Below are 16607 nucleotides of genomic sequence, written 5' to 3' on the forward strand. Positions count from 1 at the left end.
AGAGGGATTCATTTAACAATAGAACGCTCTCTTAGTTGTCGGTGGCTTATCTTACAACACATCGCACTGCGTTTTTTTTTTTATATTGTATTTAACAGTATGACAGTATTGAACTATTGCCTTCAGATATTCAAGGCAGGTGCGGTCAATCGCATTGAACTTCCTGCGCTGAGAGAACGCTAGCAGGAAATTTAATTTTTTTTTTTTTCACAACCTCCGCAGCATGTCGGGAGAAAGGCATGCATAGTATAATATTTTCTAAGTCAATTATATGTAGCAGCTCCGACGTGTTCAACAAGAGCATTGCCGTATATGTAAAAATGATGCTGAGGTGGTACAGTCGAACCCGGTTATATCGAACCCGGATATATCGAATTTTGGTTATATCGAACTCACGGAATATCCCCTTGAAAATCCCATGTAAAAGTATAGGAAAGCCGCGTCATATATCGAACTCAATTTCGCCGGTCGTTCGATATATCGAACTCCGCACCACGCACTGGAAAGTGTGCCTTCCCCAAAGACGATCGCATCACTCTTGGCCGTTTGCCGCGTGACGTTTTCAAGCCACGCGCGGAAGGAATGAGAGGGGACAGTTCTGAACAACGCCGGCGCCCATTCCCCAAAGGCGCGCGCATCTGCAGTTATCGTTTCCCGCGTGCCAACACATGACGTTTGCAAGCCATGTGCGTGGGTGTGCCCATTCTTTTGCCGAGCTCTCTCCTTCAGCACGCGCTACGCATGCGCCAAGCCAGCTCAGCCCGTTTTCAGACAGATGTGGGATGCTTTCTCCAGCGTGTGTTGCGAACCCTCTGCGCGCGGCGGCTGACGTGGCTATGGCGCCTGCGGACGTTAAGAAGCGGCAGCTCTCTCTGTTTTTTTCTTTTTTTTTTTTTTTGCGTGAGTCATTCTTTCGTATCGTTGTGCTGTACGCGCGACGTAGCGTAAGATATGGCAGCTGCGGACATTAAGAAGCGGCAGGTTTTTTTTTCTTTTTTGCGGGAGCCGTTTATCTTTGCATGTATGAATCAACGGAAACACGCCGTCAGCTGCTGCGATCATCACGGGCACTTTGCCAAGTTCGCTCCCCGCCGCCGTAGGAGCTATAAAAAGATAAACGCGCCCCGACGTTATCGCTGCGCAACATCTTGGCACGCTGCCAAGAAATGAGCTGTGGATGCGACGACCGAAACGGAGTGACGTGCGCCATCGACATTCAAGCGAAAACGCTCGCGATTCTGCCGCAGCGACACAGAAACCTTGTTTTGAGCTGCCGCGGTGGCTCGAGCGGCCAGCGGGACGCAGTTCCAACAAGTTGGAAGTTTTTCGCTCTGTCGCTGCCGCTCGTCGCTGAGATCGCTCAATCGCTTGCAAGCTGGCCTTAACGCATTTTTTTTTTTTCAAATTCTCGGGTGCAAAAGTGGAGAGTGGGTTCATTATGCGAGTGGGTTGATTACGCGGCAAATACGGTATCGTTTTTTCGCATTGTAAGTGCCGTCACAATATCGAATTATCGATATATCGAACTTCTCCGCGATCCCCTTCGAGTTCGATATATCGATAATTCGATATACAGAAATCTGCTTGTGACGGCGTTTACGATGCGAAAAAACGGTACCGTATTTGTCGCGTAATCAACCCACTCGCATAATGAACCCACCCTCCACTTTTGCACCCGAGAATTTGAAAAAAAAAAAAAGAATAATGCGTTAAGGCCAGCTCGCTCACATGCAAGCGATTGAGCGATCTCAGCGAGGAGCGGCAGCGACAGAGCGCAAATTTTCAAACTTGTTGGAACTGCGTCCCTCTCGCCGCTCAAGCCACCGCGGCAGCTCAAAAAAAGGTTTCTGTGTCGCCGCGGCGGCAGAAATCGCGAACATTTCCGCTTGCATGTCAACGGCGCGCGTCAGTCCGTTTCGGTCGTCACACCCACAGCTCATTGGCAGCATGCCAAGATGCTGTGCAGCGATAACGTCGGGGCGCGTTTATCTTTTTATAGCTCCTGTGGTGGCGGGGAGCGAACTTGGCAGAGTGCCTGTGATAGCTTGATTGCACAAGCCTGGTTCGATTTATCACGCCGCGCTTGGGGCGGGCGTCATGATCGCAGCAGCTGACCGCGTGCTTTCGCTGATTCATACGTGCAAGGATAAACGATAAAAAAAAAAAATAAAATAAACATCCCCGCAAAAAAAAAAAAGGACCCTGCAGCTTTTTAACGCCCGCAGCTGCCATATCTTACGCTACGCCGCGCGTACAGCACAACAATAAAAAAGGATGACTCTCGCAAAAAAAAAAGAAAAAACAACAACAGAGAGCTGCCGCTTCTTAACATCCGCAGGCGCCATAGCCACGTCAGCCGCCGCGCCGCCGCACGCAGAGGGTTCGCAACACACACTGGAGAAAGCGTCCGACGTCTGTCTGAAAACCTGAAAACGTCTGTCTGAAAACGGGCTGAGCTGGCTTGGTGCATGCGTTGCGCGTGCTGAAGGAGAGAGACAGCTCGGCAAAAGAATGGGCACGCACATGGCTTGCAAACGTCATGTGTTGGCGCGCGGGAAACGACAACTGCAGATGCGCACGCCTTTGGGGAATGGGCGCGGCGCTGCCCAGACCAGCCGTTGCCTAACTGGCCCCTCTCATTCCTTCCGCGCGTGGCTTGAAAACGTCACGCGGCAAACGGCCAAGGGTGATGCGATCGTCTTTGGGGAAGGCACACTTTCCAGTGCGTGGGGCGGAGTTCGATATATCGAATGACCGGTGAAATTGAGTTCGATATATGGCGCGGCCCTCCTATACTTTTACATGGGAGTTTCAAGGGGATATTTCGTGAGTTCGATATAACCATAATTCGATATATCCGGGTTCGATATAACCGGGTTCGACTGTATTACTCATTTGGCTTATATTATGATTAAGTTTGATGGTCTCAAGGCCGGGTTCAGTGAGCTATTGTAGCGTAATTGTGCAGGAAGTCCTGAAAGTATATGTGTGTTTGCTATTCCAACCATAAATAGGATCCTACTTTTGTCTTGCTTGTTTATTTTTCTCATTTTACAGCTCTCGTTGCAAGGTTGAAACTGGAATGTCATTGGCTATTATTCTGCTCTGAATTACCAAAAGAGACAGGTGCAGCATCTTTTTCATTGTACATGAACGCTGACCATTACAACTACCACTACTACACAGCTACACGGCTCAGCGGTATTTGATCTTCAGGCAGATTCCGACTAGACCTAATATAAGATAGACGCGCAGTGCAGGCGCAATTCCAGTCTTCGAAGTCGCCTTAACAAGTGCCTAACGAAGGTGTTCCTAGCGCATGGTGAAATCACGCGCGCGGCATTTTCGAGTATATAACAAAAATATCATGCGCCGGGCAGTTTCAAAAAAATAAAAACAAAAACAAAAAAAAAAACATGCACGTCCTGCCGAGAACGACCCTTTTCTTTTTCAAGATTTCCCCGTCAAAAAATACTCCTTGCGATTACTCAAAGCAGCTCAAAGCTCTCAAAGCCTCACCGCAAACCGACGGGTAGGGACAGGCTCAAAAACGCCTGGCAGAACGGAAACGACTGCGCCGCTCAGCTGCCTCGCCGTTCCGCTGTTTCGGCACTCTGCCGCGGGCGGCGCTGTTCCACTGAGGCGACGGTGGCGCCATACAACGGGCGCCCGGTCCCTATACCATAGGCTATGCCGTACGTTCAGCAAGACTGCAAGAATAAATGACTCCCACAAAAAAAAAAAAAAAAAAAAGGAAAAACCCTGCCGCTTCTGTGTTTGCAGCCGCCATAGCTTACCCACGTGCAGCACGACACGAGACAGCGCTTCGCTCTATCGCGTTTTTTCCCTCTCCCGAACACCACGGCTGCATTGGTTCCCTCTCTTTTTTTCACGCACATAGCTTGCAAACGTCACGTGCTGGCGCGTGGCAGCAGCTATCACCGCAGATGCGGGCACCTTTGGGGAAAAGGCGCGGCGCTGCCCTAGACCAGCCGTCGCCGAACGAGCCCTCTCATTCCTTCCGTGCGTGGCTTGAAAACGTTAACGCGGTAAACGGCCAAGGGTGGTGCGATCGTCTTTGGGGAAGGCGCACCGCACCGTCCAATGCGTAGTGCGGAGTTCAATGTATCGAACGACCGGTGAAATTGAGTTCGATATACGACGCAGCTTTCCTATACTTTTACATAGGATTTTCAAGGGGATATTCCGTGAGTTCAATATAACCAAAATTCGAAATATCCGGGTTCGATATAGCCGGCTTCGACTGTATAAGCTGGTGCTTTAACCTAGTCAGCCTTTTTGCAATGTGTCGGGTGATTCTGATCAAGCTGCAGGTAGTGAGTGCCCCACGCTGGTGCTGGTTCCTAGCAGGATGCATGGAGCTCCTTGCATGAATAAAGAATGGTGCAAATCGATGCCAGTGCAAAAGTGCGAACTCCGCGCCCCTTTCACATCCTTCGCTTAAATTGTGCTTTTTGTGATGTGGTGGTGGATGGTGCGAGAGCAAAATGGGGATTGGGTTCATTAAGCGACTGGGTTGATTACGCTACAAATACAGCATTTTTCATGATCACAAGGGGCGTCCCAAGCCGATTTTTGTGTATAGAATTATTGATATGTTGAACTATTTCGCGATCCCCTTCGAGTTTGATATATCCGGGTTTGACTGTAATTGTTCTTTGAAATATACTCCAAGGCTTTTAAATTCCGAGACAGGCTCAATTCCAGCTAGCCCTAGCCACAGTGAGAAGCTCAGGAAGTCGGTGATCCCATTTCTGGGCCAGAAAGGCAAAGGTTTGGTTTTTTTTTAATATATTAATATCCAAGGAATTAATGTTTGTCAGTTTATGGAAGGAACTTAGACACTGATTTGCCTGCCCAAACAGATCATATACATGAGTTAATTTAAAGAAAAGGCTGGTGTCATTGGTGCACATCATAAATGTGGATATTTTTTATCCAGAACAGTAATATCATTTATATAAAGGTTCAATAACAGTGGATCCACATTGAGGGACACCATATCATGCAGTGTGTAAATGGGAAAATTAAGGTGACCTCGCAATGGTGCCTCTTTCCAGGCAACGTTTCCTCTCACGTACCACGTCGGTGAGCTGCCCAAAAAGAGTGCGTCATGTGCCAAGAACTCATCTGAAGAGAAGAACCCCGACCAGGAGTTCCAGGAGGCCCTGAGGGACCTCAAGGTATCTTGGGTCGCCAAGTGAGTCCTTCCACTTTGCACCCCTTGTGGCCATTTACTGTATGCCAGTTAGCCTAGCTATTCCGGTGCCAAACTAGGGTAGCTAGTACTGAGTCGTTATCAGGACAAAGCACTGTCTGGCCCCGGTTACAGTTCATAAAGCTTACACCAAAAGGATAATCATTTTTGACCACCTGGGGTTATGCCCTCGCATTGCATAGTGCTTGAGTGCCTTGCATTATGCCTTCATCGAAACGCAGCTGCTGTGGCCGAGATCAAACCCTGTTTACTCGGCTCTGGAGTAGAGTGCCCTTGCCAATGTTAAGAGAGGGAGAATTATTATATTTACAAGCTGGAGACACCCATTTGTTAAGAAGGGACATGTAAATGATCTAAAGTTTGAATAGTTTGTGGATATCACTTACTACTGAATAGTATATGAACTACACTTGCTGTTTGAAGCTTTTAGTGAATGTCAGAGGCTATGGATAACGCCCCATTGTTTTGCACAGTTCTACAAAAAATCGTGGATGCCATCATTTTTTTAGGAATTTTATTTTAGTAATGACATTCTTTTTTAGGAGGCAGTGTTTGATAACATCAGTGGGAGTAAAAAAATATGCACCTGTCAGCAATGTTAGGGTTGGCAACAGCATTCATCTCATTTAGTGTAAAGGACAGGGCAGGCAGAAAGAAGAAAGACAAATATGGCGCTTCTTTCTTTTTGTCCCTTCTGTTGTACTGAAAGAGATGAATGTGGTGACGGAATAACTACTACTAGGCTAACAGTTGACTCGTTCGGAAACAGCTGGAGTGAGAGGGCTATCCACTTGAAAAGCCCATCTGTGCGCTATTAAAGTGGCATAGTGAAAAAATAAAACTGAAAAAAATTGGGCTGAGGAAAAGAAAGTGGACACCTGAGCTGCACTGTGAGGGAAGAAAGGATGGTGGAAGTGAAAGAACAAGAACAAAGAGAAAGAGTTGTCGCAGTGGAGAATAATATTTCTATTCTAATATCTTTTGCGCTGACATTGCATTGAGACGCCTTTTGAGTTTTGCCTCCATCAAAATGCAGCCGCATTTGGGTTCCAGCCTAGGTATTCTGATCAGTCACTGAGCCACTGTGGCAGGTAGAAAACTTTTCAGGTAGGATGATGTCAGCTTATTTCATAGATTCACTCAGACAGGGCATAGTATAGTGCAATAAATGTTCTCTTTGCAAGGCCATGTTTTCATTGTTTCTTTATAACACATGCTTGGATGCAACATGCTTGTATACCAGCGGTCGAATTACTCCCTTTCCCCACGCACACATACAAGAAAGGGAAAAGATTTTAACTTTTTTTTTTTGTCATTGATGTCAATGGACCTGACATGTTGGGACATTTTTTTTGCTTAGGACAGTGCAAACGTGGCTGAATTGTGTGAGCACTGAACAAGGAACTGTTGAGATGTTGTGCCACATGGTATTAATTGACATTCCACGAGCGAAATTGTTAATATGTGCCGCTGTACTGAGCCAAGAGACCTGGGCCTGATCGCAGCTGAGTTGGCCGTTCCTTCATCGAGGCAAAATGTAAGGTGCCCCACAGGGACACCTTGTGTAAACTAGGTGTTGATGCTTGGCGCCACCACGGACCCCTAGCCCCCATACCAAAGCAGTTATCCGTACCGTGGCGATAAGTTGAGAGGTGAAGGTGGAGGTCATGGTCAAGTCTCTGCCGACGGGCTCCTCGTCTACCAGACAAGGGGCTCCGGGACCTTCCTCTGCACATAAGAGTGAAACAGAGGTGACATAATTTAGGAACCCTTAGCCATGACATACTGCATGGATAAATCAACTTTAAAGAACATGATCGGTCCCTGAAGAGGGGTCGCACCGAAAAAAATTGTCCCACGGAAAATTGAAACATTCCCAAAGTTTTTTGTAATCCACTCCATGACTGACGAACTAGTTTTTCTATTGCAAGAACTATCCACAACTCTATTGGCAAGAACTAGAAAGCCAAAAAGCAAAGAATAGAGACCTCCTCATAGAAATAAACACAAAGGAGCAAAGTGATAAACTACTGACCATGGAAAATCTCAGTGAGTTGAGTGTCCAAGTCACTCCTCACCGTACCCTCAACCAAACAAAGGGTGTCATCTCTGATTACGAGCTACTCCAAAGCACCGATGAAGAACTAGAAGAAGAGCTTGCTGAGCAGGGAGTGATTGCAGCTTGCAGAATCACCATCGGGAGAAACAATGCAGAGACAAAGACAAAACACATGGGCTAACTTTCAACACCACTAAACTGCCAGAGTCCATCCACGCAGCCTACCTGAATTGCAAAGTCCATCCTTACATCCCCAACCCAAGACTCTGTTCAAGGGCCAATACTTCTCTGACAACCCCGCCGGGGTGGCGCAGTGGTTACGACGCTCGACTACTGTTCCCAAGGACGCGGGATCGAATCCCGGCCTCGGCGGCAGCTTTTCGGTGGAGGCGAAAAGCAAGGCGTCCGTGTGCTGTGCGATGTCAGTGCACGTTAAAGAACCCCAGGTGGTCGAAATTTCCGGAGTCCTCCACTACGGCGTCTCTCATAGCCTGAGTTGCTTTGGGACGTTAAACCCCACAAACCAACCAAACCAACCAACTTCTCTGACAGTTACAGACCAATAGCCCTAACCAGCTGTATCGCAAAATCTTTTGAAAGCATAGTAAGCATCAGACTCTTTTTTGTTCTTCAGTCCCGGCAACTACTAGATATACATCAGTGCGGGTTTAAAAAGTCATCTTCATCAACTGATTACTTGGTTCGCCTTGAAAACACAGTCAGGGAAGCGTTCATCCACCTACGATACGTGTGGAGGTTCGGTATCCTCCGGGTCCTAGCAGACCTAGGTATCCGCGGCAGGAAGCTGAACTGCTTGAGCGCTTTCTTGGCTAACCGTACATTTCGAGTCGTCTAGGCACAACGTTCTCCATGACATTCACGTAACAGAACAGTGTGCACCAAGGATGCATTCTCAGCTAAACTCTATTTATAGTTAAAATGAATTCTATAGCTAAAATAATTCCAAGCTCCATAATGTATTCTGTCTGTGTAGATGATCTCCAAATAGCATGTATACTTCCTTCAGCGTATCAATCTGCAAATGACAATTACAGATGACTATAAACAAGCTGTCCACTTGGACGGACAAAAACGGATCCAAATTCTCTCCACAGAAAACAGTTGCCATTCTGTTCTCATTGAAACGAAGTTTACAAACTGATCCTACATTGTACTTGAATCAAACTGCACTACTTCAAACAAGAGCATCAATTTTAGAAGTCACTTTTGATAAAAAACTAACTTTTTTGACGCATATAAACAGCTGAGAGAAAAAAGCATCCCAAGCCCTCAGGGCTATGAAACTAGTCGGGAAAACGCTGGGGGTCTAATAGGGCATGTTTGTTATTTATTTATTTATTTATTTATTTATTTATTTATTTCAATACTGCAGGCCTTTACGGCCCAAGCAGGAGGGGCATACAAATAACATCAGGATACATAATGAAGGTAGCAAATAATTTCAAAACACTTGTTCTTCGGGCAATAGAATATGAGCAAAACAAGGACTTAACGAAATGCAAACCGAGCTCTTCATTTGGGAAAGTCATGAACATAAACAAACAGATGTAAGCCAATTAATGAAATATCCAAAAATGAATTGTCAAACATGTAGCAAGGGAAAAAAAAAAATCAGTTTTAGCAACCAAAAAGCAGACAAGAAAAACATTTGAGATCAGCAATTCAAGGTTTCAATTGAATCACTGTTGGTTAGAAGAGCCCGAGGTAAGTTGTTCCAATCTGTTATTGTGCGAGGAAAAAAGGAATATTTAAAAACATGAGTTCTGGTGCTGCATGGCGTTAGAGAGTCGTCGTGTCGATGTCGTGTTCGGCGTGCCGTGAGTGGTGTTATGTACGGGTCAGGAGTTAGAGCAAGAAGGGTATTTTTAGGAAGGAACATGAACTTTAAGCGCTGAACTTTTCTTCTTAGTTCCAGTGTCTGTATTCCATGTTGTTTCATTAGTGCTGTCGGGGAATCAGTTGTACGGTACTTAGAAAAAATAAACCTGACTGCCTTACGCTGGATTCTTTCGAGAGCGTCAATGTTAGTTTTGGTATAAGGGTCCCATACTACGCATGCATATTAACGCTTTGGCCTCATTAATGATGTATATATGCTAAAGGTTTAGTTTCGGCGGGGGCGTGCTTCAATTTATGACGGAGAAGGCAAAGTTTCCAAAAGGCTGTGTCACATACGTTAGTTATGTGAGTGTTCCAGTTTAGGCTATTTGTTAGTTTGACGTCAAGGTATTTATACTCCCTCACTTCGGTTAATGGTTCTGTTCCGAGGGCATAGGGAAAAGAAAGGTTGTTAAGTTTCTTGGTTATTTTCATATACACTGTTTTGTTAGCGTTCAATTGCATATCCCAACAGTGACACCAGGAAAGAATATTTCGAAGATTATTATTAAGAATTATCTGGTCTTGACACTTCCCTGAACGGCACACAATAGTCTGCAAACAGTCTTACCTGAACGGGTTCGGTAATTGTGCTCACAATGTCATTAATATATATTAAAAACAAAAACGGTCCTAGCACACTGCCCTGAGGAACGCTGGAAGTAACTGGAAGCTCATAGAAGTAGTAAGTATCAATATTAACAAACTGTTTACGATCAGTGACGCACGCAGCAACCCAGTTAATAATGAAAGGAGGAAGTTTTTCTCTAAGCTTAGAGTGTGAAACAAGGTCAAAGGCTTTCCTGAAGTCTAAAAAAATAACGTCCACCTGGCCGGATTTGTCTACAATTGTAGCAGGGAATGGATTACAGTTGTTAATTGTGTCACCGTAGAAATGCCTTTACGAAACCATGCTGCGCAGGTGAAAGTATATTGTTATCCCCCAGAAAATCTCTGATGAAGTTGGCTATGATGTGTTCAAGCATCTTACAACAAGATGAGGTTAGCGAAATTGGGCGGTAGTTTGTAATCATTGTGGGGTCTCCCTTCTTAGGCACTGGCACTACACGTGCCGTTCGCCAGTCAGGAGGAAGGGCTGCAGTGGACAGTGATGCGCAGAAAATTACTACCAGAAAGTGTGACAGCATTTCTGCGTATCGGTGCAGAAAAACATTCGGTATGTTATCTGGTCTGGGGGTGGATTTTTTTTTTTAGATTAAGGAGCATGGAAAGCACACCTTGGGCGGATACAAATTCAAAAGGTACATTTGATAAAGGTGGAAAGGGAAGAGCAAGTTCTTCTGAGTTAATAAACACACTGTTGAAGAATGCATTAAAGTGTTCGGCAATACTTTGCTTTTCAACAACGAGAATGCCATCTTTTATTATTTGATCCACTGCCTTGTTCTTTTTACTCAGAAATTTCCAAAATTTTTCTGGAGCCGTGTGAATAAAGTGCGGCAAGGTGTTATTAAAATAATGCCGTTTGGCACGCCCAATTGATGGGCTCAGTGTAGCTTGTAAGTTCTGCACTGTAGTTCGTGAGGCATTCTGTCGTCTTAAGCGCTTTATTTTTCTTTTCAAGTGAATGACATCACGCGTTATCCAAGGACTTTCATTTCCTATTTTCTTTGTTTTCGCTGCAACAAAATTTTCGATGCAATAAGTGCAAATGTTTTTGAACTTGTCCCAAAGTTCTACTAGTACATTGCTTCCGTTAAAATTGCTTAGGTGTAAATCGAGATAATCTAACACTCTTTTGTCTCTGGCACGTGTGAAGTCCTTCACTTGTACAGTTTTTGCCTTCTTAGCGGTGCATGTTTTTAAATGACACGAATAGTACACCATTTTGTGATCAGACATTCCATGTTCAATTGATACTGAAAAATCCTCGATTGTTTTGCTCACAAAGACAAGATCAAGCATTGATGATGAAGAACCGTGCACTCGCGTTGGTAAGTTGACAACTTGCTGCAAATTGTGGCATAAGATTATGTCACGCATATAGTTAACATGAGTGCTAAATTCACCACTAGAAGAACAATCTTCCCAGTTAACTCCTGGAAGATTAAAGTCTCCCACTAAAAAAACTTTTTGTGTACGAATGAACTGACATGCTCACGCAAATCACACAGGAATTGGGGTGGTGAGCCAGGTGCTCGATAAACGGCAAATAGCAAAAATGATTGTCTGTAGTAAGAAATGTTTAGGCTAATAGTCTATGCTATCAGCCTGACACAAGAGAGTTGTTGACAAGTTTTGTTTTACAAGCACAGCCACCCCGCCTCCCCTCGTTGATCTGTCATGACAGAAAACACTGTAAGATGGTGGAAAAACGTCTTCATTATCTATACCGCTGTGTACCCAAGCTTCAGTCAAAACAACTATGTGTGGGTTGTAACCTAAGCTAATTGCCTCTAACTGATTACGTTTGTTAAAAATGCTGCGTGCATTTATATTTAATATACGGATTTCTTTCATATCAGGCCGGAGGAGTCAGTCTTGTTTAGCAATGTTATATTTACCAATTCTTTTCTTAGAGCTTATTGTGTCATCCCAAATGTAAAGGTCGTTGTCGACTCAAAGTTTCTCGTTGATCAGTTGAACTTTTCTTTTGTGTTCCCTTTCCTCTGAAGCACTGTTCCACAAAAGTTTACGCTTCCTGACCGTGTTTCGTGAGTAATCGTTTTGAACAGAAGTATTAGAACCTTTAAGCTTAAAAGCATTTTGCATGATGCTTTTCTTTTCTTCGTAATCTTGAAAATATAAAATTACTGGCCGCGTTTTATTGCTCTTGCCAATTCGATGTATTCGGGCTACAGACTTGCACGTGATTTGTAACTTGGTAGAAAATATATCAGGTAGAACTTTACGACGCAGTACAGCCTCTGTCTCTTCTGCTTCCTCTGATACACCAAAAACCAGTAAATTCGAGCGTCTTCTTTTATCCTCCAAATCAGTAATTTTCGCTTCTAAGGCTTTAACCGTGCTTTCAAGTTCTTCCACACGTTCCGCATGTTTCTCCATTTCTGCAAATCAGGTCTCCCAATCGACAAGACGTGTTTGCATGCTAGTTTGTTGTGTACGAAGGGCTGCAACATCCTCAATTAATTTATTCTGTCCCAAAAGCAATTTTTCAAGCAGTTCATGTGTGCTGGAACCCTCCGGGTCAGGTCCGGGATTCAACTCGATATCTCCGCTCAAGAGGAGTAAACATACGCAGTACACGTCATACACCATTAATACAGCTTGCTGCAGGCACGGCAAGACCAAAAGACAACGGTTGTCGCTTTTAACTGAACTGTAGTAAGCAGTAACCTGCACAAGGCAGAAGAATGGTCTGTTAAGCCACATGGTTGCTCTCGGTCTGCCGTGCCCACTGAAGTTGAAGGCTTGAAGCTGCTCTTTTATATCCCAAAGCGATGAGGTCACGTGTCGTGATGGTGGCGCTGTTGGTGTATCATGGAGCAGTAAAGATATCGCCAAAGGAAAAAGAGAGCTTCGGTTCGGTGATAATCTTGGCGTAGCCGCAGATCGGGGATCAGCATCTGAACCTGGCAGATCTGGAAGGTCGATCTGTCCGTCAACTTGGTCGATTTGCTTCGTTGTTCCAACGAGACCGAAAGCAAGGACCTGCACAAGGCAGAAGAATGTGGCATGTGGCATGTGGCAGAAGAAGGCCACATGATCGCTCTCAGTCCGCCGTGCCCACTGACACATTTATCGTTCTCTGGTACGCTCTAAGATAGACTATGGTTGCATTGTATATGGAAGACAATCCTACTTAAAACGACTAGATCCAGTTCATAATCTCGGTTTACGTCTATCATCTGGTGCTTACAGAACGTCCCCAATAGCCAGCCTTTATGCAGAGGCTAATGAACCCTCCTTAGAAGATCGAAGAACGGCACTAACTTGTACATACATCCTCAAAATCCGCTCTCAGCCTAGACATCTGTGTCACGCTATAGCCACAAAATGCCCATCCAGAATTGTTTTCAGCAACAAGCCCCATGCAATAAAACCACTCCTGCTGCGATTCAAAGAGAAATGCCACGACCTGAACATAATCAGTCAAATGCCAAGTATCGCCCCAAGGAAGAATCAAGCGCTTCCACCATGGTACGCCTTCCCAGCAGATTTCCACCTCACACTAACGCAATTCCAGAACACACCACAAGAGCATATATTACAAGAATATTTCAAAGAAAAATGCAGAAATTACGTCTTATAGATGGCTCAAAAACTAAAGGCTATGTTGGTAGTGCAATAGTACAGGACAAAACAAAAAAAAACAATACGATTACCTCAGTGTGCATCAATATTTACAGCCGAATACTATGCTTTTTGTGTTGTGGGGTAGAAAATATTAGATGAGAACATCAAAAACAGCATCATTTACACAGATTCTTTAAGCATCATCTCTGCAATAAACTTCAAAAATTCTTTAAAGGAACCAAGATGCGCTATAAAAAGACAGCTACAGGAAAAAGCCAAGGAGACAGGCGCTCTGTCTGTCTCCTTGGCTTTTTCCTGTAGCTGTCTTTTTATAGCGCATCTTGGTTCCTTTAAAGCAATGCACCAACTCGCCCAACAAGAAGTTCTTCTAATCCAAAAATTCTGTTGAACCACTAATAGGACAGAACATAGTAAAGATCAAAACACGAAAACATATAAAATTCTGCTGGGTTGGAATTAGGGATAATGAAAGAGCAGATGCATGTTTTGCACGTGCAAGAAATATACAAATAAAACAAATCAATATGCTAAACAGAGATTGCATGAAGTTAGTGCATAGCAAACTTACAAACTTCACTCTGTAAAGCCCTTATTAGGAGAATGGAAATCATGTCAGCATCAGAAACGATTCATTGAGGTAATTTTATGTCGTCTATGCATAGGTCACACACACATTACTGATAACTTCCTGCTAACAAAGAAAAAACAAACCTATCTGTGAAATATGTGGTGATATCTTCACAATTAATCATTTTAATCTCGTGCTCAGTACTTGAACACAGAAAAAATTATTTTACTGTATTTTGCAAAGAACACATTTCATTTCATCCAGCATTACTTTTAGGTGAATGAGCACTCGTTAGTTTTTCTCTGGTTTTTATGTTTCTTAAAAAAGCAAATGTTCTGAATCAAATATGAGTATCATAACTCTAGGTATATTTCATATAACAAATCATCCAACCTTGTGTTTGGCGCATCATAGCCTTTGTTGGTTTTGCACCATAAAACCCCATGTAAGTAAAATGTAAGGTGCTTGCAAACTGTGCAATGTAGTGCTCATTTAATAACATCAGATGGTGTAGAATTACTTATTCGGACCAGGAGCAAGCTGAGGGCATAGCCAGCATGCACTTTGCGCCTGCGTTTCTGCTCCGAAGGAAACAAGAGCGCAAGTTGTAGGCATAAGTGTTCAATGCACTCTATCACAACACTGCACTATCCCTCAGACCTCAGTACAAGCCCATAGCCCAGTCGTTGCACCCGAAAGCGTGGCTGCGGTGCCGCACGCAGGGCAAAAAGCTACTCATGTGCTCGTGATGGAGCTAAGGGTGCTTGCAGGCCACACGGCTAACCAAAGGGTCAAAGCGCGCGTGGCACGTGAAGGAGGATGAGGGATGCACTGTGCACATCTCAATGACACACACCATACGTTGATGGCTCAATGCGTGTCGCCGTTGGCATTGGCCGGCAGTGACTGAGAAATGTGCCAAACCTCCAGTCTCTGAAGCATTGGCACCACACAAGCGGGTGCCGGACTCCTTTTGGACCGGGTCTTTAGCAAGCATACAAGGTGCGCGCATATTCACAACTCGCAGTCCCTCGTCCGAAGCCGGGAAGCCCGGAGGGAAAAACATACTCACCTGCTGTTGCCCGAGTCTATGGTGGTCTCCCCGTTCGTTTCCTGTGCGCAGTCTTATGCTGAGCTTCTTACATCACCAGGAGGTAGCCCAATCGGGACGAGGGAAGAACGGCGCAGATCTTATGGCAACTGTTCTCAGAAGAGCTTTCTTTGGGAGGGGTCAGAAGTATAGCTGCTGTCACCTCCCTCTCGCAGCTAGCAAAACAGCAGCACCAGCTGCATGTTTCGCGTTGCTCCGGGAACACAATCCCCACAACAGTTGAAATTATCCCCAGTCCTTGCACTGCAAAATCCCTCATAGCCGGAGCCGCTTTGCAACGTTAAATCCTTCACTTACTCCATTATTTAGAGGTTTCAAAAAATTCTAATAATTTTGATCATAGATTTCTTGTACATTTTTTATGAGTCTAATAATGAGGTTCTAATTTATAAGCAGTTTGTTGCAACTGATTAGCAACGGTTAGGGAGGCTGTGATTGGGTGCGCTTCATAACCTTGCTGTGGGACACTTACTGGAAGTCATGCATGGTGGTGAACATGGTTACTGCTGCTTTTTTGCTGAGGCTTGTCTGTGTTTGCAGGCTGCAGGGGAACTCGTCAACACAGCTATACGAGGAACTGAAGCAGGAGCATGCCAAGCATGTTCCACTGCTGCTGGCACGCATTCAGGCATTGGACAGTGACAAGGTGAGCTGGGGACCACAGTTGTGGCTGGTGCCCTGAAACGCAGGACGCATGTTACCTGTCTCACGCTGCAAGGATAGGTTGGCTCTGCATCAGTTCCCTATTTTTGGATGATATTTTTTTTTTTTAGAAGGTTCACTTATATGCATTTCCGTTGTTATGAGCAAAAAATTGTGGGCATTGCTGTGGCAGGTGCTTTAACTGGCAGCTGATGCGATAGGTGGAAGTGCTGCTCCATTTGCTTCATTCTGCTCCATTCTGCTCCAAACTGCTATCCCTGCTCCATCCTGCTCCAAAATGCAATATTGCTCCAAAACTGCTCCAAACTGGCTGCCTTGATGTTCTGCCATCAAATTTAGCAGAACACAGGAAAATGTCACAGCACTGGGAGCAAGGATATAATGCATCTTGCACTGGGCTTAAGCAAATAAAATTTTTGTAAAGGAGGGAAGCATGGCATGAAGTATAATAAATATTTGTTTGCAAGTAAATTTAGTGTGAGCCACAGCCGATTGAAGGGAATATATTTGCAAAAAAAATGCACTGTGTGTGGCATTGCACCTCCTCTCAGCCTTTTGAATCATCGGTGGAGAGAAAAGCAAGAGCAGCAAGCGAAGTAGGTAGCACAAACTAATGTGAGAAAAACTTGTCAGACTGCAAAAACTGCACGAGTTTTTCTAATGGTCCTGCTGTGAGAAAAAGCAGGCACTTCATTATCGAACCTCTTTGTCAGTTACAAGCTTGCCAGGACTATGGCAGACAAAATTATACTTGAAGTGTTATGGCTTAGTACGCCAAAGGTGTCAATCACTAGGAAGCTTCTCAAGAGTATTGGAAAGCCATACAGGA

General features: G+C 44.6%; 1 protein-coding gene across 11 annotated transcripts in view; it reads left to right on the forward strand.

Moving 5' to 3' along the window:
- TppII (Tripeptidyl-peptidase II) overlaps window positions 1–16607 on the forward strand; it is a 160202-nt gene that overhangs the window by 113974 nt on the left and 29621 nt on the right. For all 11 annotated transcript variants that reach the window (XM_084595703.1, XM_084595704.1, XM_084595705.1 and 8 more), the window contains exons 24-25: window positions 5082–5221; window positions 15656–15761. In XM_084595703.1, the coding sequence (XP_084451829.1) occupies window positions 5082–5221; window positions 15656–15761 (246 nt within the window). The remainder of the gene's footprint in view (window positions 1–5081; window positions 5222–15655; window positions 15762–16607) is intronic.

The sequence above is a fragment of the Amblyomma maculatum genome, chromosome 2, assembly GCF_055883805.1.
Source record: "Amblyomma maculatum isolate TAMU_Amacu chromosome 2, ASM5588380v1, whole genome shotgun sequence".
In the NCBI taxonomy this organism is placed as follows: domain Eukaryota; kingdom Metazoa; phylum Arthropoda; class Arachnida; order Ixodida; family Ixodidae; genus Amblyomma; species Amblyomma maculatum.